This window comes from Salmo salar, chromosome ssa12 (genome assembly GCF_905237065.1).
Source record: "Salmo salar chromosome ssa12, Ssal_v3.1, whole genome shotgun sequence".
Lineage (NCBI taxonomy): Eukaryota > Metazoa > Chordata > Actinopteri > Salmoniformes > Salmonidae > Salmo > Salmo salar.
Window position 1 is genome coordinate 32,588,371 of NC_059453.1, and position 26,819 is coordinate 32,615,189.

Sequence of the window (26,819 nt, forward strand, 5' to 3'; positions counted from 1 at the left end):
TGTGTGTGTGTGTGTGTGTGTATCGTGTTGACTGTGTGTGTGTGTGTGTGTGTTATCGTGTTGACTGTGTGTGTGTGTGTGTGTGTATCGTGTTGACTGTGTGTGTGTGTGTGTGTATCGTGTTGACTGTGTGTGTGTGTGTATCGTGTTGACTGTGTGTGTGTGTGTGTTATCGTGTTGACTGTGTGTGTGTGTGTGTGTTCGTGTTGACTGTGTGTGTGTGTGTGTGTCGTGTTGACTGTGTGTGTGTGTGTGTGTGTGTGGACTGTGTGTGTGTGTGTGTGTGGACTGTGTGTGTGTGTGTGTGTGTGTGTGTGTGTGTGTGTATCGTGTTGACTGTGTGTGTGTGTGTGTGTGTGTGTGTGTGTGTGTGTATCGTGTTGACTGTGTGTGTGTGTGTGTATCGTGTTGACTGTGTGTGTGTGTGTGTGTGTGTGTTATCGTGTTGACTGTGTGTGTGTGTGTCGTGTTGACTGTGTGTGTGTGTGTGTCGTGTTGACTGTGTGTGTGTGTGTGTGTTATCGTGTTGACTGTGTGTGTGTGTGTGTGTGTATCGTGTTGACTGTGTGTGTGTGTGTGTGTATCGTGTTGACTGTGTGTGTGTGTGTGTGTGTGTATCGTGTTGACTGTGTGTGTGTGTGTGTGTGTGTGTGTGTGTGTGTGTGTGTGTGTATCGTGTTGACTGTGTGTGTGTGTGTGTGTGTGTGTGTGTGTGTGTGTGTGTGTGTGTGTGTATCGTGTTGACTGTGTGTGTGTGTGTGTGTATCGTGTTGACTGTGTGTGTGTATCGTGTTGACTGTGTGTGTATCGTGTTGACTGTGTGTGTGTATCGTGTTGACTGTGTGTGTGTATCGTGTTGACTGTGTGTGTGTGTGTGTATCGTGTTGACTGTGTGTGTGTGTGTGTGTGTGTTGACTGTGTGTGTGTGTGTGTGTGTGTTGACTGTGTGTGTGTGTGTGTGTGTGTGTATCGTGTTGACTGTGTGTTACTGTGTGTGTGTGTGTGTTGACTGTGTGTGTGTGTGTGTTGACTGTGTGTGTGTGTGTTGACTGTGTGTGTGTGTGTTGTGTGTGTGTGTGTGTGTGTGTATCGTGTTGACTGTGTGTGTGTGTGTGTGTGTGTGTGATCGTGTTGACTGTGTGTGTGTGTGTGTGTGTGTGTATCGTGTTGACTGTGTGTGTGTGTGTGTGTGTGTGTGTGTGTGTGTGTGTCGTGTTGACTGTGTGTGTGTGTGTATCGTGTTGACTGTGTGTGTGTGTGTGTGTGTGTGTGTGTGTGTGTGTGTGTGTCGTGTTGACTGTGTGTGTGTCGTGTTGACTGTGTGTGTGTGTGTCGTGTTGACTGTGTGTGTGTGTGTATCGTGTTGACTGTGTGTGTGTGTGTATCGTGTTGACTGTGTGTGTGTGTGTGTGTGTGTGTGTGTGTGTGTGTATCGTGTTGACTGTGTGTGTGTGTGTGTGTGTATCGTGTTGACTGTGTGTGTGTGTGTGTGTGTATCGTGTTGACTGTGTGTGTGTGTGTGTGTGTGTGTGTATCGTGTTGACTGTGTGTGTGTGTGTGTGTGTGTGTTATCGTGTTGACTGTGTGTGTGTGTGTGTGTGTGTGTGTGTGTGTGTGTATCGTTTTGACTGTGTGTGTGTGTGTGTGTGTGTGTGTGTGTATCGTGTTGACTGTGTGTGTGTGTGTATCGTGTTGACTGTGTGTGTGTGTGTGTGTGTGTGTGTGTGTGTGTGTGTGTGTGTGTGTGTGTGTGTATCGTGTTGACTGTGTGTGTGTGTGTGTGTGTGTGTGTGTGTGTCGTGTGTGTGTGTGTGTGTGTGTGTGTGTGTGTGTGTGTGTGTGTGTGTGTGTGTGTGTATCGTGTTGACTGTGTGTGTGTGTGTGTGTATCGTGTTGACTGTGTGTGTGTGTGTGTGTGTGTGTGTGTGTGTGTGTGTATCGTGTTGACTGTGTGTGTGTGTGTGTGTATCGTGTTGACTGTGTGTGTGTGTGTATCGTGTTGACTGTGTGTGTGTGTGTGTGTGTATCGTGTTGACTGTGTGTGTGTTATCGTGTTGACTGTGTGTTGACTGTGTGTGTGTGTGTTGACTGTGTGTGTGTGTGTGTGTTTGACTGTGTGTGTGTGTGTTGACTGTGTGTGTGTGTGTGTGTGTGTGTGTGTATCGTGTTGACTGTGTGTGTGTGTGTGTGTGTGTATCGTGTTGACTGTGTGTGTGTGTGTGTGTGTGTGATCGTGTTGACTGTGTGTGTGTGTGTGTGTATCGTGTTGACTGTGTGTGTGTGTGTGTGTGTGTGTGTGTGTCGTGTTGACTGTGTGTGTGTGTGTGTATCGTGTTGACTGTGTGTGTGTGTGTTATCGTGTTGACTGTGTGTGTGTGTGTGTGTGTGTGTGTGTCGTGTTGACTGTGTGTGTGTGTGTATCGTGTTGACTGTGTGTGTGTGTGTCGTGTTGACTGTGTGTGTGTGTATCGTGTTGACTGTGTGTGTGTGTGTATCGTGTTGACTGTGTGTGTGTGTGTGTGTGTGTGTTATCGTGTTGACTGTGTGTGTGTGTGTGTGTGTGTGTATCGTGTTGACTGTGTGTGTGTGTGTATCGTGTTGACTGTGTGTGTGTGTGTGTGTGTATCGTGTTGACTGTGTGTGTGTGTGTGTGTGTGTGTATCGTGTTGACTGTGTGTGTGTGTGTGTGTGTGTGTATCGTGTTGACTGTGTGTGTGTGTGTGTGTGTGTGTGTGTGTGTGTATCTTGTTGTCTGTGTGTGTGTGTGTGTGTGTGTGTGTGTGTGTGTGATCGTTTTGACTGTGTGTGTGTGTGTGTGTGTGTGTGTATCGTGTTGACTGTGTGTGTGTGTGTGTGTGTGTGTATCGTGTTGACTGTGTGTGTGTGTGTATCGTGTTGACTGTGTGTGTGTGTGTGTGTGTGTGTGTGTGTGTGTGTGTGTGTGTGTGTGTGTGTGTATCGTGTTGACTGTGTGTGTGTGTGTGTGTGTGTGTGTATCGTGTTGACTGTGTGTGTGTGTGTGTGTGTGTGTGTGTGTGTGTGTGTGTATCGTGTTGACTGTGTGTGTGTGTGTGTGATCGTGTTGACTGTGTGTGTGTGTGTGTGTGTGTGTGTGTGTGTGTGTGTGTGTGTGTGTGTGTGTATCGTGTTGACTGTGTGTGTGTGTGTGTGTATCGTGTTGACTGTGTGTGTGTGTGTGTGTGTGTGTATCGTGTTGACTGTGTGTGTGTATCGTGTTGACTGTGTGTGTGTGTGTGTGTGTGTGTATCGTGTTGACTGTGTGTGTGTGTGTGTGTGTGTGTGTGTGTGTGTGTGTGTGTGTTCGTGTTGACTGTGTGTGTGTGTGTGTGTGTATCGTGTTGACTGTGTGTGTGTGTGTGTGTGTGTGTGTGTGTGTGTGTGTGTGTGTGTGTGTGTGTGTGTGTGTATCGTGTTGACTGTGTGTGTGTGTGTGTGTGTGTGTGTGTGTGTGTGTGTGTGTGTGTGTGTGTGATCGTGTTGACTGTGTGTGTGTGTGTGTGTGTGTGTGTGTATCGTGTTGACTGTGTGTGTGTGTGTGTGTGTGTGTGTATCGTGTTGACTGTGTGTGTGTGTGTGTGTGTATCGTGTTGACTGTGTGTGTGTGTGTGTGTGTATCGTGTTGACTGTGTGTGTGTGTGTGTGTGTATCGTGTTGACTGTGTGTGTGTGTGTGTGTGTGTATCGTGTTGACTGTGTGTATCGTGTTGACTGTGTGTGTGTGTGTGTGTGTGTATCGTGTTGACTGTGTGTGTGTGTGTATCGTGTTGACTGTGTGTGTGTGTGTGTGTGTGTGTGTGTTCGTGTTGACTGTGTGTGTGTGTGTGTGTGTGTGTGTGTGTTATCGTTTTGACTGTGTGTGTGTGTGTGTGTGTGTGTGTGTGTATCGTGTTGACTGTGTGTGTGTGTGTGTTATCGTGTTGACTGTGTGTGTGTGTGTATCGTGTTGACTGTGTGTGTGTGTGTGTGTGTGTGTGTGTGTGTGTGTGTGTGTGTGTGTGTATCGTGTTGACTGTGTGTGTGTGTGTGTGTGTGTGTGTGTATCGTGTTGACTGTGTGTGTGTGTATCGTGTTGACTGTGTGTGTGTGTGTGTGTATCGTGTTGACTGTGTGTGTGTGTGTGTGTATCGTGTTGACTGTGTGTGTGTGTGTGTGTGTGTGTGTGTGTGTGTGTGTGTGTGTGTATCGTGTTGACTGTGTGTGTGTGTGTGTGTTATCGTGTTGACTGTGTGTGTGTGTGTGTGTGTGTATCGTGTTGACTGTGTGTGTGTGTGTGTGTGTGTGTGTGTGTGTGTGTGTGTGTGTGTGTGTTCGTGTTGACTGTGTGTGTGTATCGTGTTGACTGTGTGTGTGTGTGTGTTGTATCGTGTTGACTGTGTGTGTGTGTGTGTGTGTATCGTGTTGACTGTGTGTGTGTGTGTGTGTGTGTGTGTGTGTGTGTGTGTGTGTGTGTGTATCGTGTTGACTGTGTGTGTGTGTGTGTGTGTGTGTGTATCGTGTTGACTGTGTGTGTGTGTGTGTGTGTGTGTGTGTGTGTGTGATCGTGTTGACTGTGTGTGTGTGTGTGTGTGTGTATCGTGTTGACTGTGTGTGTGTGTGTGTGATCGTGTTGACTGTGTGTATCGTGTTGACTGTGTGTGTGTGTGTGTGTGTGTGTGTGTGTGTGTGTGATCGTGTTGACTGTGTGTGTGTGTGTGTGTGTGTGTCGTGTGTGTGTGTGTGTGTGTGTGTGTGTGTGTGTGTGTGTGTGTGTGTGTGTGTGTGTGTGTGTGTGTGTGTATCGTGTTGACTGTGTGTATGCGCATGCGTGGGACCCAGGCGGCGGTCTCCTCCTCCGTACCTGACATACTCCTTCTTGGTGTCCTCGGAGACTGAGACAGTCTTGCCGTTGGGCTTCAGTTCGTGCTGGATGATCTCTCCGTAGGCATTGTGCTCCACACAGAACGTATGGTCCAGCACCCCCGTGATGTCATTGTCCCTGGAGGGGGGAGAAGACAGAAATGTTAGTTAGTAGTCGGACGTTTTAGGCTGTCTTGTCAACAGAGGGCGCTAGTGTTGACGGGAGAGTAGTCGGTTCATGGTGGGGTTGTTTTAGTGGCATTTCATGGACACAGAACCACCAACATGTCAGCTCAAGGTTGGCGTTTGTAATTTGTATACGACATCCACACGCGCAAACGGCAACATTACACATGCTATCCTGTGTGTATTAATATGTGTGGCTGTGCTTGTACAGCATATGTATGTCTCCGGGTGTTCACGTGAGTTCAATTGTGTATAATTGTGTCTGTGTACAAGCGTCTGTATATGTATACATCTGTGTGTGTTTGTGTGTAGATGTATGTATCAACGCTGTGTATGTGTCCAGGCCTATACACTATATATACAAAAGTATGAGAACACCCCTTCAAATTAGTGAATTCAGCTATGTCAGCCACACCCGTATAAAATCGAGCACACCGCCGTGCAATCTCCATAGACAAACATTGGCAGTGGAATGGCCTTACTGAAGAGCTCAGTGACATTCAACGTGGCACCGTCATAGGATGCCACCTTTCAAACAAGTCAGTTTGTCAAATTTCTGCCCTGCTAGAGCTGCCCGGGTCAACTGTAAGTGCTGTTATTGTGAAGTGGAAACGTCTAGGAGCAACAAGCTCACAGAGCGGGACCACAGAGTGCTGAAGCAAACAAAGCGTAAAAATCGTCTGTCACTACCGAGTTCCAAACTGCCTCTGGAAGCAACGTCAACGTCAGCACAAGACCTGCTCGTCGGGAGCTTCGTGAAACGGGTTTCCACGGCCGAGCAGCCACACACAAGCCTAAGATCACCATGCGCAATGCCAAGAGTCGGCTGGAGTGTTGTAGCTCGCCACCTTTGGACTCTGGTGCAGCCTTTATTGGACCTATATCAATTCTAGCTAGTTTTGAAGCACGTTGTGCCCTAGAAACTAACATGTAACCCTGTAAAGCTATTTGTTTATTATCAAAGCTAAAATATTGATATTAATCCCAGTCATTGAAATGACAAAGTAATGTGTAGAATACCAGGTTTTTACATGGCGTAAAAAGCACTTTTTCCAACTGAGATGCATTACATTGAAAATTGTACACTGTCTCTCTAAGAATGTCAGTGACGTTCTGAGTGACACCATGCAAATCAGTCATTCGTTCATTGATCACCTGAAGAAGCGCTCTCTTTTCCATTCTTTCTGTGCCCCCAAATGTTTGGACATACTGGTGAAGTTAACAGGTTGTTCACTAGCTAGCTAACGAGGTAACATGACTGGACAAGGTGTTAACGGCACCCACGTCGTACGGTTTATGAACGTAAAATACATCCCGTCACTGGAGATGCTTCCAGCTGCAGCACCAATGAGCAATAGAAGGAAAAACAGAGAGCTGGTAATGTGGGTCACAGGTTTTCAACAGTTTGCGCAGTTTGCGTTTTTTCTCTAGGCCACTCGGTAAACAGAGGTACAGTGAAGCCTAATCATTACAACAATTATCATCTGCCAGTGGGGTTTTTTCTTCAAGGCGCACTGGTGCTCCCAAATGTAAATTCCAAGTCGCACAGCAAAATAATTATGAGCATATGTGACCAAAGTGGTCACGCGTTAGAGCCCCTGTACGTGTCGGTGTCTCCTACTTACAGGATCCAGACCAGGCTGTTGTGGAGGTCTGGGTCCACTGACTCCATATCGTCCAGGGTGATGGGTTTCCCCAGCAGCTGTTTGTAGAAGGGCAGGGTGAAGCCCCCGTCTATGTAGTGGCCGTGGAACACCGCCATGCCCATGATACGACCCACAAAGTGGAAGTAGGACAGGTGCTCCTGGAGGAAAGGAAAGGAGAGATGACTATTGAGGTTGAGCATCGATGTATATTGTTGGTATTGACGTGTGCGAGTGTGGTCACTATTGGGTTGTAGAGAAAAGCGTGATATAAATGTAGCTAATCATCAATTATTATACCGAGGTCCCTCCCCTCTGACTTTCTCATCCAATGGGCTTGAGAATGTGGTGAGAGGACACACGAAAACGTAATTGAGATTCTCCCCATGTCTACTCCTGCACCTCCTTCAGTCTACAAGAACCTCCTTCTCTTAGGAATTCTGTTTGTGGCTCGTTCTCCTTCCTCCCCTCTGTTATTATGTGTCTCTATGCATCCATTGATTCCTCTATTTCTCTCTCTCACTGGGTTGACGGCGCTGTCTGGGTTGATCTGCAGGGTGTAGATGTCGTCTCTGGAGTACTGGAACAGGCCGTAGTAGGGGTTCAACATCTCATGGGACAGCAGATACAGCCACTCCCTATATGAGACAGACAGCTTGTTAGTCACGTGACACCGGCATAATAAAAACTCATTTTTGGGGGGTTGCATGTGGCCACATGCCCCTAAAAATATTGTTTGATGTATCAAGCTTTTTGAATGTCAACTTCCACAGTGGTTGTTTCTTTCTGGACTACTGTCCTACGAGGAAAATAACATCTTTTGAAAAAGCATCTTTTTGGTTGACCTCATGGTATTACTAAACAGTGGTTTGATCCTGGAGGTGTGGATGACTGCAGTACCTGGCCACTCCTCCGTAGTCAAGGCCCTCCTCTCCTCTGAACTTGACCATCAGTCTCTTCCACAGGTCCTTGGGACGCATCTTCATCACCTGGCGGTATGACTCCTGCAACACAACAAACGAGAGCATGGGTATGTTAACCTTGGGTGTATTCACTAGGAACCAAACGGGGAGGAGCCTACCTGAACCGGTCTAATAGAAACTCTTGTTTTTGTTGCAAAATATTGCTACGGTTTGCACTAAGGAATACACCCCTAATCTTAAGATGTGCCAACCTGCAGGCCATTCAACTTGTCCCTCAATCATGCTGTTTCGGTTCTAAACAGCGCTTGTTGTTTTATGCAGCAATAAGAGCAACAGTGGATTACAATGTTCCGGATCTGAATTCCACCACTGATCATGTAAAGTAATTTTTTATTTATTTTTTAAGTGGGGCAGAGAGTACAACAATATGTGGTCGACAATTTACCACTGTCATAATACTCCCTCAGATTAGTCAATTCACCATCCAGAACTGTTTTGACAGCGCTGCACACCTCTCCTGTTTCTCGTTCTCTCTCCCTCTCTCCTGGTAGACTAGGCCCTAGTGGTGCCTGGGAGAAACCAGCAGCACCAACACCATGACATCTGTGCCTGGGCAAGAGAGTATGTGTGAGTGGGCTTCATGTGCACTAGTGCCCTGTACATTACGTAAGGGCCTTCTCTCTCGCTCACTCCCTATTTTCTCTATCAGGGTCCAGAGTAACTCATGAGGGCTGCCATCAAAAACAAACTCCTGCCACCACAGCACAGAGCTGTGAGGAGTGTTGCAACTGAACGCAGCAAAGCACGGGAACCATATCACCTCCACCCTACCTGACACCCTAGACCCACTCCAATTTGCTTACCGACCCAATAGGTCCACAAACGACGCAATCGCCATCACACTGCCCTAACCCATCTGGACAAGAGGAATAGCTATGTAAGAATGCTGTTCATTGATTACAGCTCAGCATTTAACGCCATAGTACCCTCCAAACTCGTCATTAAGCTCGAGACCCTGGGTCTCGACCCCGCCCTGTGCAACTGGGTCCTGGACTTCCTGACGGGCCGCCCCCAGGTGGTGAGTGTAGGTAACAACATCTCCACCCCGCTGATCCTCAACACTGGGGCCCCACAAGGGTGCGTTCTCTGCCCACTCCTGTACTCCCTGTTCACCCACGACTGCGTGGCCATGCACGCCTCCAACTCAATCATCAAGTTTGCAGATGACACCACAGTGGTAGGCTTGATTACCAACAACGACGAAACGGCCTACAGGGAGGAGGTGAGGGCCCTCGGAGTGTGGTGTCAGGAAAATAACCTCACACACAATGTCAATAAAACAAAGGAGATGATCGTGGACTTCAGGAAACAGCAGAGGGATCAGCCCCCTATCCACATCGACGCGACAGTAGTGGAGAAGGTGGAGAGTTTTAAGTTCCTCGGCGTACACATCACGGACAAACTGAAATGGTCCACCCACACAGACAGCGTGGTGAAGAAGGCGCAGCAGTGCCTCTTCAACCTCAGGAGGCTGAAGAAATTCGGCTTGTCACCAAAAACACTCAAACTTTTAGAGATGCACAATCGAGCGTCAGCCCGATACTTTGCTCCGTTCATCTTTCCATCAATCCTGACTATTCTCCCAGTCCCTGGCGCTGAAAAACATCTCCACAGCATGATGCTGCCACCACCATGCTTCACCGTAGAAATGGTGCCAGCTTTCCTCATGACTTGGCATTCATGCCAAAGAGTTCAATCTTGGTTTCATCAGACCAGAGAATCTTGTTTCTCATGTTTGAGAAGCATCCTGTCGGGCTGTATCACCACCTGGTACGGCAGTTGCTCCGCCCATAACCGGAAAGCTCTCCAGAGGGTAGTGAGGTCTGCACAACGCATCACCGGGGGCAAACTACCTGCTCTCCAGGACACCTACACCACCCGATGTCACAGGAAGGCCAAAAAGATCATCAAGGACAACAACCACCCGAGCCACTGCCTGTTCACCCCGCTATCATCCAGAAGGCGAGGTCAGTACAGGTGCATCAAAGCTGGGACCGAGAGACTGAAAAACAGCTTCTATCTCAAGGCCATCAGACTGTTAAACAGCCATCACTAACATCGAGTGGCTGCTGCCAACATACTGACTCAACAACAGGCACTTTAATAATGGAAAAATTTATGTAATCAATTTATCACTAGCCACGTGTGTGTGTGTATGTATATATATATAAAAATGTTTACTTACCCTACATTACTCATCTCATATGTATATACTGTACGCTACACCATCTACTGCATCTTGCCATCTTGATGTAATTAAATGTATCACTAGCCACTTTAAACAATGCCACTTTATATGTTTTCATACCCTACATTACTCATCTCATATGTATATACTGTACTCTATACCATCTACTGCATCTTGCCTATGCCGTTCGGCCATCACTCATTTATATATTTTTATGTACATATTCGTATTCATTCCTTTACACTTGTGTGTATAAGGTAGTTGTTGTGAAATTGTTTGGTTATATTACTTGTTAGATATTACTGCATGGTCGGAACTAGAAGCACAAGCATTTCGCTACACTTGCATTAACACCTGCTAACCATGTGTATGTGACAAATAAATTTGATTTGAGCAGGCTCGAGGAGAAGCAGGAGAGTGAAGCAAGGCCCATTAGTTAGGAAATTACAGTGCACTGGTCAGCGGCGAACAATGCCATCAGTCCCTGTTGAAAACCAGAGTCAATCGCAGGCAGGGCGTGCACACACACACGCGCTGGCTTTGCCTTCTCGCACATCGTTTCCCCCCTTGCTGTCACGTCCCGAGGATGAAGTCATCTTTTTTTCTTTGCTCAAATTGTACCGCCGAAAGATGTCCGTCCCAAAAACTTGCCACTAGGTCCTCCCCCCTCCTCTCCTCCTTCGCCCTACTTTTAACTGCTGAAATCATCCTGAAAGAATGCCTTGCCGTGGAAGAACAGATGATTGGAGGAGGAGAAAGAGAGGAAACTGTGGTGTTTAAAAGGGGCCTCTTTCACTTTGGTTTTTACGAATTTGGGGGTATTACCGCTCAGTTGTCGTAGGCCTTTTCTTGCAGACTGTAAATGGATGCAAAGCCACCTATAAATCGTACGGGTGTGCATATTTGTAAACTTGTAACAGAGTGTGTTAAAGTATGTTTATATATATTTTCAGTATAAAGCGCTTGTTTGGGTTTTATGAGCATGCACAGTACTATTGCATGTGTCATTTTTACATGTATGCATTAGTGTGTGTACAAAACATTAAGAGCACCTGCTCTTTCCATGACAAAGTCTGCACCTCAATATTAGGAAGGTGTGTGCAGCCTACTTTAAAATGTATGCTTGATTTGTGGTGGATGAGTGAGTTACGCCTCTCAACGTAAAGCACTACCTATATACATGCAAATGCAATCCATTACGATACAGTATAAATGAAGCCATCAATCACACGCACACACACACTTGGACAGGGTTTTCACACAGGGTCCCTCAGTTTACCTCAAAGATCTCTTCGCGGCAGACCTCGATGCGACAGTGTCCTGCCTGGGGCTGCTGATTGGACAGCTCCTGCCGGAGGATCTTGAGCTTCTGGACCAGGTCCCTCTTGTACTTGGGCACGGTGAGGCACTCCGCCTCCTCGGGGAGCTGGGCCGGGGACAACGCCGGGACCTGCGGGGGGGGCTGCTGCTCCTTCAACTGGTTCGACTGACGACTACTGGGGAGGGAGACGAGCAGAAATGCTCAATGTTAAACAGTACAAGATTGCAATATGAAATCAAACAAGACAATTGTAACACATGGAATAAAATGATTAACACCATCTTTCTCTATTGAGTATTGTTTGTGGAGAATATGGGGTTAAAAGTGCATATATCTCAGCTCGTTGTAGACAGAGGGATTTGTGGTCTGTCTGTGCCTTTTGTCCTCCGCCACCTCATTCTCTCCTTCCCTCTCATTTTAGGTGCTGGCAGACTAATTAAATACGCAGCCTTCGCTTTGTAAGACACCTCCGTTTCCTCTTTAAAGCCTCATAGGGCCTTCAAAGTGAAACTGGCGCCTTCGTCGGTGCCCTCTGCCACCCTGCCCCTGGCTAACCGCGGCTGGGGCCACCGCTGCCCTGGCTCTGTACCCACGTCAATCTATGCCCGTATGGGATGGTTACACGCCTGGGTGGGCCTCGTAAAAACACAATTCCCCCCCCAAAAAAGGGCCAGAGTTTCCAACAGGACAGTACTGTACAGAAGACGGACTCCCTAATAAAAGGACCTGCTGTGCAGTAGCAGTACAGTTGCGGCCAAACAAAGGTGGTTCACAGAGAGGAAGTTCTTTAGAACTAGGTCTGAGCGGGGAGGCCACAGGCAGAACAGAAGAACATAGCCACCCAAACACACACCCTCATTCTTCAGGGGAGGAAAAAAGAAAAAGCGTGTTATATTTGATGTTCTCCAAAGTAAAACGGGCCCAGTGTTCCGCCGATCCGTATCCCTGTATAATCAAGTCAGCTGGTATTTATTTTATTGGCAGTATCGAGGCCCTTCCATGTCAAAGTGAGGGTAAGGCTCGGCTCGCAGGGCTGAAAACCACTAGGAACACACACACACACACACACACACGGAAAATAGGTCCTTAAACAAAATAGAATGAGTTTCTCTTGGCTCGGGTTGGGAATCCCTTGAACCATATAATAAAACATAATTTGAGCGTTTTCGTCGAGGGCGCGCAGGGTAATTAAAAATAAATTCCGGTATAGTTAGCTGTCTCGGGTTCCCGATTCGGAATGACCTCGGCATTTTTCTAACTGTAAATATAGAAGTACAAGTGCGGCTCAGTCGAAAATCACTCTGGCGCAGAGACACACAAGGGGAAAGAGTCGAGGGTTCCTTTCTGTGACGAGCCTCGATGAAATACGACTATCCGGGTAGAAAGACAAACTTTCAAATTCAATCTAGGAGTATTATTGTTATTCCAAGGTAGAAGAACAAGGCGAGGAAAGAGCGAGCGATGCCAGAACAGGATTCACTGGACTAAAGCGGTCACGATCATGAAGTTGGCACAGGTTTGGTACCGAGGTACCAGCGAATCAAAAGCTCCTTTATTGAGCCGGGCGCTGGAAGTACTACCTAGGTATAACCTCCCTCTCCCTGGCCCTTTACACTTCGCCTGAACAGTGGGGAGAAGGCCCGCCAAGGGTCGTCCAAGCGGCACTGCCGTGCTGACTACTACCCACAAAGGAGTGTGTGTTTGTGGCGCTGGAGCTCAATCACCAATCATCTACCCTGGCTCCGGAAAGGAGGGGAGACGTTCCCATTGGCAGTGGATGGGGAGGGATGGCCAAGTTCTCCCTAAGGGAAGACAAGGGAAGTATTGCACTATATAGGGAATAGGATGTCAGCCAATCACTACCCTAGCACCACAAAGGTAGCTTTCACAAGCCTGGGGCTGCCTCCCTGTCTCACACTCACACAGAGCCCCCATAGACACTGACAATAACACTGCTTACAGACAGGATGTTTGTAGTATTTAGACTACATAAAATATGCCTATACGCTACAAAGACAAACAAAACACGACAGACTAAAAATACATAGACCCATCCAAAGGCCTTGACAATATAACGCTCTGTGTACAGACATGACGTTTACAGAATTTAAGTGCCATAAAAGGGTGTCAATGCGCCACACACTGTGATACAAACAAAACATAAAACTTCAAATATATAAAGATCGCTTATAAAGACAGTTATTTTATTCATTCGCTCACCTTCATTTCACCAGGTAAGTTCAACGCCCCATTGTACACCAAATATAAACGACTCGCTTGATAAATATAACGCAGACATTGACGTAATGCTGCAGAAATAGAGAAGTTTAGTCAGGAACATACATGTGAGAGAGAGACAGACAGTGTGGCTGAGCACAGACCACAGTAATGTGGATGTGTGAGACATGTCTAGCAGTCTTGGAACCAGCAACCAGCCAGTCAAATATAAACCGGTCGGTGCTGCGATGACAGAGCAGCAGGTAAATGCCACTCCACCCGATCATAGAAATTCATAAATTTTTTCTCTATTCTAGCGATTATTTTTCTATCCCGCCGACCACCAAACCACTAGCAGCCGGCTAGCAGTCTGTCTTCTTACAGTCTCTATGATTATCGGATTCAAATGGAATTCTACTCTTCTCCATTACTCTCATTTACTTCCTCTCCCTTTCATCCACATCCAATCACACCTGTCTCACAAATCACATCTCATTCTACCCCTTACTATTCTACTCCTCTCGCTCACTCTCCACTACAGGAGAGAGAGCGCGAAGGAGCGAGAGAGCGAGAGAGAGAGAGAGAGAGAGAGAGAGAGCGGAGAGAAAGAGGAGTGTGGGAGAGAGAAGAGCGAAACCTCATTGCAGAACAGTAGTCTGCACTTTGGCGCATAACTCACATTCCTCTCCTTCCACATCCTCCTTTCTCTCTCGCTCTCTCATTCTCTAAATCTCTCCCTCGCTCTGGTATACAACTATGCATTGAATTCCTTCCTTTCCAACTTATTTTCAACCCTGTAAAGTGTGACAACTTAGCGATAACGACATCATCCTATGTTAAAACACCAATAAGTCTTCAGGCTATTTTCCTACCTTTGCCTTACATGGAATCAAATAAGAACTCGAAACTTCAAATCAAAAACCAAAGCACCATTAAGTTTGGGCTCCGTTACCGTTCTGTTTATCTAAAGGGTCACACACTGCAACACAGCATACTGTCACCACACTGTCTCTAACAGCGAGGTAACACTTATCGTGAGGTCATCATCAACAGCATGTCCTCTCTGACAAACTTAAATGGCCTGAGGAATCCCGGCGAAAAACATTTATCAAGCGTGGGCCACGGCGGTTGTTGGGTGAAATATTCTGAAATCTTGGGGCTGATCGAAGACAGATGTGCTGCTGATGGCAGGCCAGGCCTGGCTGCTGCACCGCTAGGCTAGCTAGCTAATATGTTTTCCAGCAGCTTCGAGCAGAGCTTTCTGGGATGGGCCAGTAGGGGTGTTACTGGAGCCAGGGGAGCCCTCAATGTTTGGAGGGGGTGACACACGCACACACACAATCATAAACACATAATTGTGCAAACGCACACACTCAATTCATCCACAGGGTTCACACACACACACTTTGTCCACCCTCCCAGTCCCAGATAGCTCACTCTCCTCCCCAGACAGTGTGAACATCTCCATCAGACACATCATCAGCTGCATCATCTGGTCTCACTTTGCCTGTTTACTTGCCTGTTGTCAGTCAGTACGGACTGTTTATAGTTCCGGCTGAGAACAAGTCAACAATCAAACAACATGTCTGTGTTCTGCTAAGTGCCTTTAATACCCAATAAAACACGATTGTGCGAGTGACAACAAGGCAATCAAATAAAGAAAATGTTGTCTTCATAGAAGTGTGCTGACTGAGGGGTGGTAGAAATGTTGTCTTCATAGAAGTGTGCTGACTGAAGGGGGGGGAAGAAATGTTGTCTTCATAGAAGTGTGCTGGCTGAAGGGGGGGGAAGAAATGTTGTCTTCATAGAAGTGTGCTGACTGAAGGGGGGAAGAAATGTTGTCTTCATAGAAGTGTGCTGACTGAAGGGGGGAAGAAATGTTGTCTTCATAGAAGTGTGCTGGCTGAGGGGTGGTAGAAATGTTGTCTTCATAGAAGTGTGCTGACTGAAGGGGGGGAAGAAATGTTGTCTTCATAGAAGTGTGCTGACTGAGGGGGGGAAGAAATGTTGTCTTCATAGAAGTGTGCTGACTGAAGGGGGGAAGAAATGTTGTCTTCATAGAAGTGTGCTGGCTGAGGGGTGGAAGAAATGTTGCCGAATTGTAGCCTTGTTTAAATGGAGTGTACACAAGTAGTCTGGGGGTTAAATTCCAGGGAGACACACAATTGGCTCTTGACTAACTGCCATCTGAGGAGAATAGTAACATACACACACAACCTGTGCTCAGCACACACACACACACGTGCTCAGCACACACACTAACACACACCTGTGCTCAGCACATACACTAACACGCACACAGGTGCTTAAAACCATACTCGTATCTAGTTATACAGCTATACAGACCGCTCTCCAACAGTCTTTTGTAAAAATACTAAACAGCACTAAAACACTAGAATACGATATAGTAGTGACTAGTGGTGTAACACTGAGGTACAAGAAAGGCCTAAACATACCCAATTAAATGAGACACTATTGGATCCGACTCCTGCCACCAAATGTATATTATGCAACTCAACAGTGTGTGAGTTTATTACTTTGGTTTGCATTGCTTTACTTTCCCTCATCTGTGAAGAAAATCCACATTCCAAGTGTTCATAGGCAGCTTCTTTCAGAGTGCTGCAAATCTTGCCCTCAAAAGGGAATAAGACAGTGTTGTGCATCAGCGTAACAGCAGACCTATAAGCTTGCTGCCAGCTCTTAGCAAACTGTTGGGAAATACAAATACAATGCTATTTCTCGGTAAACAAATTAACAACAGACTTTCAGCATGCTTATAGAGAAGGGCACTCAACATGTACTGCACTGACACAAATGGCTGATGATTGGTTGAAAGAAATTGATAAGAAGATTGTGGGAGCTGTATTGTTAGATTTCAGAGCAGCCTTTGATGTTATTGACCATAACATGTTGTTGAAAAAAGTTAAGTGCTATGGCTTTTCAACCTCTGCCATATCGTGGATTCAGAGCCATCTATCTAATAGAACTCAAAGGGTTTTCTTTAATGGAAGCGTCTCTAATGTCAAACATGTAAAGTGTGGTGTACCGCAGGGCAGCTCTCTAGGCCCTCTACTCTTTTCTATTTTTACCAATGACCTACAACTGGCATTAAACAAAGCATGTTTGTCCATGTATGCTGATGATACAACCATACACACATCAGCAACCACAGCTAATGAAGTCACTGAAACCCTTAACAAAGAATTGCAGTCTGTTTTGGAATGGGTGGCCAGTAATAAACTGGTCCTGAACATCTTTAAAACTAAGAGCATTGTATTTGGTAGAAATCATTCCTTAAGTGCTAGACCTCAGCAGAATCTGGTAATGAATGGTGTGGCTGTTGAACAAGTTGAGGAGACTAAATTACTTGGTGTTACCTTAGATTGTAAACTGTCATGGTCAAAACATATAGATTCAATGGTTGCAAAGATGGGGAGAGGTCTAGCCGTAATAAAGAGATGCTCTGCTTTTTTGACACCACAATCCAAAAAGCAAGTTGGGCAGGCTCTAGTTTTGTCTAAATCTTGATTATTGTCCAGTCGTGTGGTCCAATGCTGCAAGGACAGACCTAGTTAAGCTGCAGCTGGTCCAGAACAGAGCGGCAAGTTTTACTCTTAATTGTAATAAGAGGGCTAATATTAATACTATGCAAGCCAGTCTCTCTTGGCTAAGAGTTGAGGAGAGACAGACTGCATCACTTATTTTTATAAGAAACATTGTGTTGAAAATCCCAAATTGTTTGCATAGTCAACTTACACACAGCTCTGACACACGCACTTATCCCACCAGACATCTTTTCATAGTCCCCAAATCCAGAACAAATTCAAGAAAACGTACAGTATTATATAGAGCCCTTATTACATGGAACTTCCTTCCATCTCATATTGCTAAAATAAACAGCAAACCTGGTTTCAAAAAACAGATAAAGCAACACATCACGGCACAACGCTTCTCCCTTATTTGACCTAGATAGTTTGTGTGTATGCATTGATATGCAGGCTACGTGTGCCTTTTTAAAAATGTATGTAGTTCTGTCCTTGAGCTGTTCTTGTCTAATGATGTTCTGATTTATGTCATTCTGTATTATGTTTCATGTTTGGTGTGGACCCCAGGAAGAGTAGCTGCTGCTTTTGCAACAGCTAATGGGGATCCTAATAAAATACCAAACACCAAACTCACAAAACTAGCTCCACTACCGGGGGCCATTTTGACACATACGGATACTATTTGTGCCGAATGACCAGATGTTGATTTCACAAACACGCGTCTTGTGCCAAGCGCTGTTATTGCAAGGTTTCAACTGAGAATTCTTATTTAAAAAAATGTTTTCTTACTAAAAGAAAAATGACACATTCTTTATGTAAGACAAGAAATTCAAACTCCCTAACTGGGTTTAGCTACTGCCCTTCACCTGCTCCCTCTGTGTCCACCTTACTGTGTGCAAAGCAGCATGGGTAATAGCGTGGTAACTGGACTGTTCCACTGGGGCGCACGGTACACGGCTGGTGTTTGAACAGCTGCTCAGAAGGGGGGCACCACACACACACACACACACACACACACACACACACACACACTGGCTTACAGAGAGAGGACTAGCCTAGCAGCATCTGATCCACAGTACATTGAGTTTCCTCAGTAGTGGAATGGCTCCAGCTCTAACCCCAGATCCAGCCCAGAGGCCTTTCATGGCATACCTGAGGTTCAGCTGAGGCAGCGCGCTGACAGACTGTTTGCGCACAGACAGCCAGGAGTGTGTGCGCGCATGTTTAGTGAACCTGAATGGCATCTGTGAAAATCAACAGTGGTGAAGCTACACACACAGACGGCCCACTGGTAGGGTCACACATGTTGTCAGCATTTTTTTCAGTCTGCGTCTTACGCTGCTGTCGTGATGTCTGTGTGTGTATGGTGAAAGGGTGAAAGGTTGCTGAGTTTGCACACACGTGTGTCTGGTTGAGTGGTGTGTGTCAGTGTTGTTGTTTGTCACCCCTGAAGTGTGGTGCATGCATGCATGTATGTATAGGGAGGAGGGTTACCTGATGTTAGTGTTCTGGCTCTGGCTCTCCATGGCCACGCGGGAACCGTTTGGACCAGGGCCGTTTGGACTAGGGAGGAAAAGAGGGAGAGAGCAACAAACCAACAGTGATATAAAATGGGACATAAAGATCTGACGCCATCAAAGAGCAGATGGACTCACTAGCAGCAGGTAGAATGCTTCCTCAACATTTTTGCTACCATGATATTTTACTGTGATCTAGAAAATAAGCAAACCCAGTGTTTTCAGCTACAAAAGGCATGACCCCTGAGTAGACCACCAGATTAATAGTAGACCCCAGCTCGAGTCAAAGGTCACAGCTTGAACGGTGACAGTGCACTCACTTGAGGACCAGGTGGAGGTTGGCGGAGAGGCGCGGGTCGGTGAACTGCGTGGTTCGGTTGTTGTGGTCCACAAAGTACACGCGTCCCGTTGCCGTGTTGCGGATCTCCCAGCCCGGCGGCAGAGGACCCAGCTCCTCACAGTTGACGTTGCTCAGATCTCTGGGAATGAAAATAGGACCACAGGAGACCGTGAAGACAACTAAACCATAACCACGTAAACCAATCGCTCACTCAACCTAGGGTGCTAAAACAACAAGGGTATAACACAGTGAGCATAATAATACAGTATTTACTACTATTATCATCATTATACTTTGAGTTTTAATCATCTAGGTTAATGAGAGTATATTATCTTTTATAGTGTAAGAACCAGGCTATTATAGTACAAATCGACTTGTAAACACAGTCACTACTGTTAGCCGTATTTATTCTACCAGTTAGGTAGGATTATTGAGTGCAAATTGTATTTTCTAAGTACACAACAAATCTTTTCTTCCAAGTATAAAAAGGACATCCCAGAGGCATGCCTAAATTCAACTCAACAGAGTTGGATCGATCGCAAAACATCTGAGAAAACACTTGAATAAATTCCAAAAATTCCCTATCGGTCTCTACTCCCCCATAGACCTACATTCTTTTCTGTTGAAACCTTAAACCCTGAAGTGGGATGTTTTAACTGTCCACTAAGGACTCATCACTAAAGCAGTCTGCACATGCCTGGCTAAGCTGTTTCATTACATAATGGGTGTTTGTAACTCATTCTGGACCAAATAACCATGATTCAAGGTTGAATCTTAAGGACATTGAATCTCTGAAGACCAAGACTTTGATATGTTCATTATTTGGGATAAAATCGGTGTGCTTGTGTATTAGCGCATCAATGAACAAGAAATACTCAGTGGAGGTGAGGAAAGGTCAGGGTTCACAACCAGAGCGGCAGGTAGCCTAGTGGTTAGAGCATTAACCGAAAGGTTGCTGGATCAAATCCCGAGCTGACAAGGTTCTGCCATTCTGCCCATGAGCAAGGCAGTTAACCCACTGTTCCTCAGGCGCCATGGATGTCGCCATGGATGTTAAATGTGGAAGACACATTTCAGTTGAAATACATTCAGTTGGACAAGAAGAAAACGGACTGAAATAGGGAGGTCTACCTGGACTTAAGAGACATTTTAAAATGTTATCCATTGCATGCCTTTATGACCCAGAAGACAGGCTAACAGTGAAAGGTCAATTGTCAAAGTTTGTAGTCAGTGTGAAGGAGACCGCAGGAGAGAGGGAGTGACAGCGACAGATTGATTTATGTATGGCTATTTTGACACTTCATTATTGTTGTTGTCCCGTTGACAATATTGATTACTATTATTTTAATTATGTTAATATTGTAAATCTTCAAAGTAAGCTTTGGAAAATGTACATTATTACATCATGTCAATAAAGCAAATTGAATTGCGAGAGAGAGACAGAGAGAGATGGAGGTGAGTGTGTGTGTTCATAGCAGTGTGTACCTGGGCACTCGAGGGTCGTGCCATGTGCTGACACCCGTCTGGGTGTGGAGGAAGTACACCTGGCCCTGCTGCGTGGTTCTCTGCTCTGTGGGACACACACACACACAAAGACAATGCCGTGAGAAAAGCGGAGGCAATCTTAAATGGCACACCCTTTTGTTCTTCAATTCTTTCAACTTAAAACGGCACACAAATGAGTATTAATGTTCCAGAAATCTGGACAGGGCACCAGCGTGTGAACCACCCAGTATGAGTGCACTGACGGACGGCGGCAGGGCACCAGCGTGTGAACCACCCAGTATGAGTGCACTGACGGCGACAGGGCACCAGTGTGTGTGTGTGTCTCGTGCATGCACATGTAGTCCCTCATTCATCTCCATTAACCCTGATATCCTTTCGACACCACAACACATATTCCACCCAGCTCTCTCACCTCTCACTCCCTCAGTTCCACCCAACTGATCAGAGTCACTGAGTCCAAGGAGAAAAACGCCCTCTGGCGTTAAGTGAGTCACCTCTGCCAAGAACACTGGGCATTTTCAGGGGCATGGATCACCGCCATTCTAACTGAATGGCATTCATCACCACCCTTATCATTTCCCTCACAGACTCTCTGATTCAGTTCTTCTACAGAGCTCTGTGTTGAGCCTTGAGGTTATGCAGTTCAACAGAGGTTCGAGAGCTCCGCAGGAGATATACACTGAGTGTACAAAACATTCCAGGACATAGGCTGACCAGGTGAAATGATCCCTTATTGATGTCACTTGTTAAATCCACTTCAAAACAGTGTAGATGAAGGGGAGGAGACAGGTTAAAGCAGGATTTTTTAAAAGCCTTCAGACATGGATTGTGTATGTGTACCATTCAGAGGGTGACTGGGCAAGATGAAAAATGTAGGTGCCTTTGAACGGGGTATGGTAGCAGGTGCCAGGCGCACCGGTTTGTGTCAAGAACTACAACGCAGCTGAGTCTTTCATGCTCAACAGTTTCCAGTGTGTATCAAGAATGGTCCACCATGGTCCACCACAAGGACATTCAGGCAACTTGACACAACTGTTGGAAGCATTGGAGTCACCATGGGCCAGCATCCCTGTGGAACGCTTTCGACATCTTGTAGAGTCCCTGCCCCGACGAATGTTTGGTATACTCCGTACATGCTCATAATTTATGAACTTGCTAAGTTGTGTCGTATATTAAAATAGGAGGTATAAATAGAGGATGGGGAACTTCCATAGAACAGGGAGATTGTGGTGACTGGTGGGCTGGCGTTGTAAATCGGTGTTTTGCTACAGCATATTAAATAATGGTGCAATACACTCGACTGTTGACATCCAATGTGTCAATGTTTTTAATTGTATCTGTCCCTATCAAATGAATCTCGTCCTCAGGCTAACCGCTACCATATATACAGAGAGAGAGAATCGGACGAGCTGGCGGACGAGACTACAAGCAAATAAGCTATTAAATACGTAATTTAGTTGTGTGTTCGTCTCTGGCTGTGAAAGTCAAACTGGTCCAACACTGTGCATGGGGTGCTCGAAATAGCTGCTATCCATAGCAACAGCCTAGCAACCACCTGCATGTAGTACTTAAATCATATTGCATAATGTATGTAATACGTTCCATCTGCATGTATAATGTATACAAGACTGAGGCTGTACAGAGGGAACAATAATAACTGACGCTTTGACAAGAGCAGACGTGGGGTTGACCAAAAACACACAAAACCAGTTCCCCTCGAATGCACCCTTTCCTGTCCTCCACATGGGGGAAGTGTTCTTTCTTTCTCTCCCTTCCCCTCAATCGCTCTCCTCCTCTTTGGCTCGCTCCCCCTCTCCGTCTCTCCTTTGTGGGAATATCACTCTGCACTGCGAGAACACTTTGGAGCGCTGGGAAGTGTTCGCAAACATGGGGAAGAGAGGAGAAGAGGAAGGGAGAGAAGAGGGGCCTTGAAAACGCAGCCTGCGCTGATTGCAGCTGTCATGATGTGGTGCTGTGGGAAGAGGGAAGCTGAGAGAGGGAGGGAGGAAAGGAAGGAGAGAGAGGGAGGGAGCTGAGAAAAGTAGGGAGGGACAGAGGGATCTAGAGATACACGGAGGGGGAGAGAGGGAAGGAGGGGTGAAGGCTGTGGTTGTAGCAGCAGGGAGATTGTTGTACTACCCTCTCAAAGGCTGATAACAAAGCCATGTTTGCCCTGGTATGACGCTGCTACAGTTAAAGTCGGACGTTTACATACACCTTAGCCAAATACATTTAAACTCAGTTTCTCACAATTCCTGACAATTAATCCTAGTAAAAATTCCCAGTCTTAGGTCAGTTAGGATCACCACTTTATTTTAAGAATGTGAAATATCAGAATAATAGTAGAGAGAATGATTTATTTCAGCTATTTAAGCATTCCCAGTGGGTCAGAAGTTTACATACACACTCAATTTGTATTTGGTAGCATTGCCTTTAAATTGTTTAACTTGGGTCAAACGTTTCGGGTAGCCTTCTACAAGCTTCCCACAATAAGTTGGGTGAATTTTGGCCCATTCCTCCTGACAGAGCTGGTGTAACAGTCAGGTTTGTAGGCCTCCTTGCTCGCACACGCCTTTTCAGTTCTGCCCACAAATGTTCTAGGATTGAGGTCAGGGCTTTGTGATGGCCACTCCAACACCTTGACTTGTTGTCCTTAAGCCATTTTGCCACAACTATGGAAGTATGCGTGGGGGTCATTGTCCATTTGGAAAACCCATTTGGACCAAGCTTTAACTTCCTGATTGATGTCTTGAGATGTTGCTTCAATTAATCCACCAAATTTTCCTCCTCATGATGCCATCTATTTTGTGAAGTGCATCAGTCCCTCCTGCAGCAAAGCACCCCCACAACATGATGCTGCCTCCCCCGTGCTTCACGGTTGGGATGGTGTTCTTCGGCTTGCAAGCCTCCCCCTTTTTCCTCCAAACATAACGATGGTCATTACGGCCAAACAGTTCTATTTTTGTTTCATCAGACCAGAGGACATTTGTCCAAAAAAGTACGATCTTTGTCCCCATGTGCAGTTGCAAACCATAGTCTGGCTTTTTTTAATGGAGGTTTTGGAGCAGTGGCTTCTTCCTTGCTGAGCGGCCTTTAAGGTTATGTCGATATAGGACTCTAGGAGACAGAACACATCTCCTTCCTGAGCGGTATGATGGCTGCGTGGACCCATGGTGTTTATACTTGCATACTATTGTTTGTGCAGATGAACATGGTACCTTCAGGCGTTTGGAAATTGCATCAAATTATGTCAATTAGCCTATCAGAAGCTTCTAAAGCCATGACATAATTCTCTAGAATTTTCCAAGCTGTTTAAAGGCACAGTCAACTTAGTGTATGTAAACTTCTGACCCACTGGAATTGTGATAAAGTGAATTATAAGTGAAATAATCTGTCTGTAAACAATTGTTGGAAAAATTACTTGTGTCATGCACAAAGTAGATGTCCTAACCGACTTGCCAAAACTTGTGGAGTGTTTGAAAAATGAGTTTTAATGACTCCAACCTAAGTGTATGTAAACTTCCGACTTCAACTGTACGTGGATACTGCAGGGTCCATGAATTCCTTTCACTGATAATTACAGTGTGCGTTCATGTGTGCGTACGTGTACGTGTGTGTGTTCGTGTGACACTGTAGCTCTGATTCAGGTCAGTTGAGGTGTGTTTATGTAAGCATGCGACTGTGCTTACAGAAGCCTTTGGCACGTCATGCTGGCTGAGTGAGCGAGCGTCTCTCTCTCTCCTCAATAATGAGTAACTGTACACATATCCCTAAGGTAGGTCAGGCAGAGGGTGTTGTGTCTGACTGCACCCCTGTCCTCTGCCCTCTCCATATCCCTTGGGTAGGTCATGTGGGTTTGTAGGCTAGTGTGTGTGTGTGTGTTATATATATATATCTGTAACCACATCACCTGACCACCATATCCCCTAGGCAGGTCAGGCAGTGTGAAAATGAGTGTGTATACATTAGCTACGTGAACGTGTGTGTGTGTGTTTTAGTGTACATGTTTGTGTGCCGGTATGTTTTTGTTGTTGTGTGCGCGCGTCTCACCGTATCCCTCTGGCAGGTCCGGCGGGGTGTGGAGGTGGGTCCTGCTCATGTAGTTCCTGTGTCTCTGGGAGCGGACCCGTCTCTCCTGGACCCGCGGGTCATTGCCACTGCTGGGCAGCACACCGATGGCTGCCCCGTTGGGTGTCATGACCGGCGTGTTCTCATCCACCACGCAGCTGAGGGGCCGCCCGGAGGGGCTGGAGTACTCAGACGCCGGCCTGGGAAAGGGGGAGGGGGGGACACAAATAATGAGATAATATCTAAGAAAGTGTGCACATTTGATGGGGTATTGTGTTGTGTGTGTGTGTGTGTGTGTGTGTGTGTGTAAACGTGTGACGGCGTCAGACTGTTTGTCCCCCTGCCTGTGCTTGTGTGTGTGTGTCTCTCAGTGGCAGTCTAGTCCATGAGAGTGGCAGGAAAGCAACTGATAAGATGACTGGTCAAAGGGAGCGAGAAAAGGAGAGAAGACGAGAGAGAGCCCCCCCCCCACTCCAACAGACCACTTTGTCTGGCCATCCAGGGCCGCTGACGCCTTGGTTCTCCTTCGACAACCCCCCCCCACGCCTTAACCCCTGCCTCACCCACCTCTCCCCTAACCCAATCCCACAGCACACCCCTCACCCTTAAAGTAAAATAGGAAAGCCAGCTCCAGAGGGGTAATTTATTTGTTTGCTTACTTCCCTATCGGCTCCACTGATACGGGGGCCAAGTAAGGAAGGCAACCGTTGTTCCAGGAGAAAGGTGGGCCAAGCCAAACCTGGCTGGCCCTATTTATGGGACTGAGCCTTTCAGGAAATTGATAGGAACTCACTCATTAGGCTGCCCAGTGACTGGTTTGTTTTCCTTTTACAATAGTGCATGTATGGCCTATTTTCTGGGTCAGCAAGGCACAATATACTACCAGACAAGCTTGAGGTTGTTGTTGTGGCATATAAGCAACGGTTTCCCTTAGGACTTAGATGGGAGAGGTTGGGTGCCCTTTTTAAGGGCAACGTAAGGAAGATAAGACTAATAAACAGGCCAGAGGTGAAGAGGGAGGTTGATGACGTGTTGTATTATAAAGAATGTCTGGACTATTTATGTAAATTACAGATGATGGATTTGACCTTTGGTACTCAGTGTGTGAACAAAACGGTCTGCTGGATGTTGGCAGCACTCCAGGGTCAGTAGCTTCCGAGGGAGAATCCATCTGGTGCAAAGGTAGGTGTGTGTGTGTGTACCGGGTTGGCCTCTCCCATTGCGTGGTGTGTGTGTGTGTGTGTGTGTGTGTGTGACCGGGTGGGCCTCTCCCATTGCGTGGTGTGTGTGTGTGTGTATACCGGGTGGGCCTCTCCCATTGCGTGGTGTGTGTGTGTGTGTGTGTGTGTGTGTGTGTGTGTGTGTATACCGGGTGGGCCTCTCCCATTGCGTGTGTGTGTGTGTGTGTGTGTGTGTGTGTGTGTGTGTGTGTGTGTGTGTGTGTGTGTGTGTGTGTGTGTGTGTGTGTGTGAGCGTGTGTGGGTGTGTGTGTGTACCGGGTGGGCCTCTCCCATTGCGTGGTGTGTGTGTGTGTGTGTGTGTGTGTGTGTGTGTGTGTGTGTGTGTGTGTGTGTGTGTGTGTGTGTGTGAGTGTGTGTGTGTGTGTGTGTGTGTGTGTGTGTGTGAGCGTGTGTGTGTACCGGGTGGGCCTCTCCCATTGCGTGGTGCGTGTGATGTGGTTAAGGTACTGGATCCGACCAGAGGCTGTTCTCCGCTCCTCCCAGCTGATACAGACAGACACACAGGAAGACAGACACAGTGAGCAACAGACCAAGGAACAAGTACTTCCATATGCATTAGAATAGTTTTTATCCAACCATGTGCCCCTATTCCGACCAGATTCAGATCAACTTTTAAGCTAAACCTTATACAATAACAAATAACTATCTCTATGTAAGAAAGCAATGTAAATCTAATAGCGGATTTATGCTTGATCCGGCAATCCGGCTTGCAGAGGCCAAATCGAGCCACTCACAAATTTTGAAACAACTAAGAGGGTTCTGTGTAACATTGACATGACTGGTTGATGGTAGGTGGGGGCAGGATGTCCTGTATAAACACAAACTCACTTCCTTGACAACAGTTCTGATCAACAGCTCTGCTACACAAAGTGAAATAAGTATGAATGCCCTGACTTAAAATGCTGTACGGCCAACGCAGACGCCGGATTGGCCATGCAGCGCCTCTCTCATTGGATACACGCAAACTGGTACATAATGTTGCTTTAGTCTTAAGAAACATCCGGAGGCCTTACCCATCAGGTAAATCATTATCAAACAGACGGCTGCAGTCCACCACGGGGCCTCCTGTGCCGATACGGTCTCTGGACTGTAGACTCACTGGAGACAGGAGACAACAGCAGCAGTTAGACCAATATCATGCAATGCTGTATAACTAAGGCCATGAGAATGAGATTGTCCTAACCGTAACCTGACCAAGGGAAACTCTC

At 46.5% G+C, this 26,819-nt stretch overlaps 1 protein-coding gene across 4 annotated transcripts in view; it reads right to left on the reverse strand.

The window, feature by feature from the left end:
• The window catches only part of LOC106564903 (E3 ubiquitin-protein ligase SMURF2), a 90,621-nt gene that overhangs the window by 17,733 nt on the left and 46,069 nt on the right, over positions 1 to 26,819 (reverse strand). For 2 of the 4 annotated variants that reach the window (XM_014131401.2, XM_014131403.2), the window contains exons 6-16: positions 26,625 to 26,709; positions 26,011 to 26,094; positions 24,353 to 24,570; positions 20,282 to 20,366; positions 18,777 to 18,935; positions 18,434 to 18,502; positions 11,136 to 11,349; positions 7,586 to 7,689; positions 7,209 to 7,323; positions 6,668 to 6,846; positions 4,858 to 4,995 (exon numbers count right to left, since the gene is read on the reverse strand). In XM_014131401.2, coding sequence (XP_013986876.1) covers positions 4,858 to 4,995; positions 6,668 to 6,846; positions 7,209 to 7,323; positions 7,586 to 7,689; positions 11,136 to 11,349; positions 18,434 to 18,502; positions 18,777 to 18,935; positions 20,282 to 20,366; positions 24,353 to 24,570; positions 26,011 to 26,094; positions 26,625 to 26,709 — 1,450 coding nt within the window. Of the gene's footprint in view, positions 1 to 4,857; positions 4,996 to 6,667; positions 6,847 to 7,208; positions 7,324 to 7,585; positions 7,690 to 11,135; positions 11,353 to 18,433; positions 18,503 to 18,776; positions 18,936 to 20,281; positions 20,367 to 24,352; positions 24,571 to 26,010; positions 26,095 to 26,624; positions 26,710 to 26,819 lie in introns of all 4 variants that reach the window. The other 2 variants (XM_014131400.2, XM_014131402.2) reach the window with 1 other exon arrangement.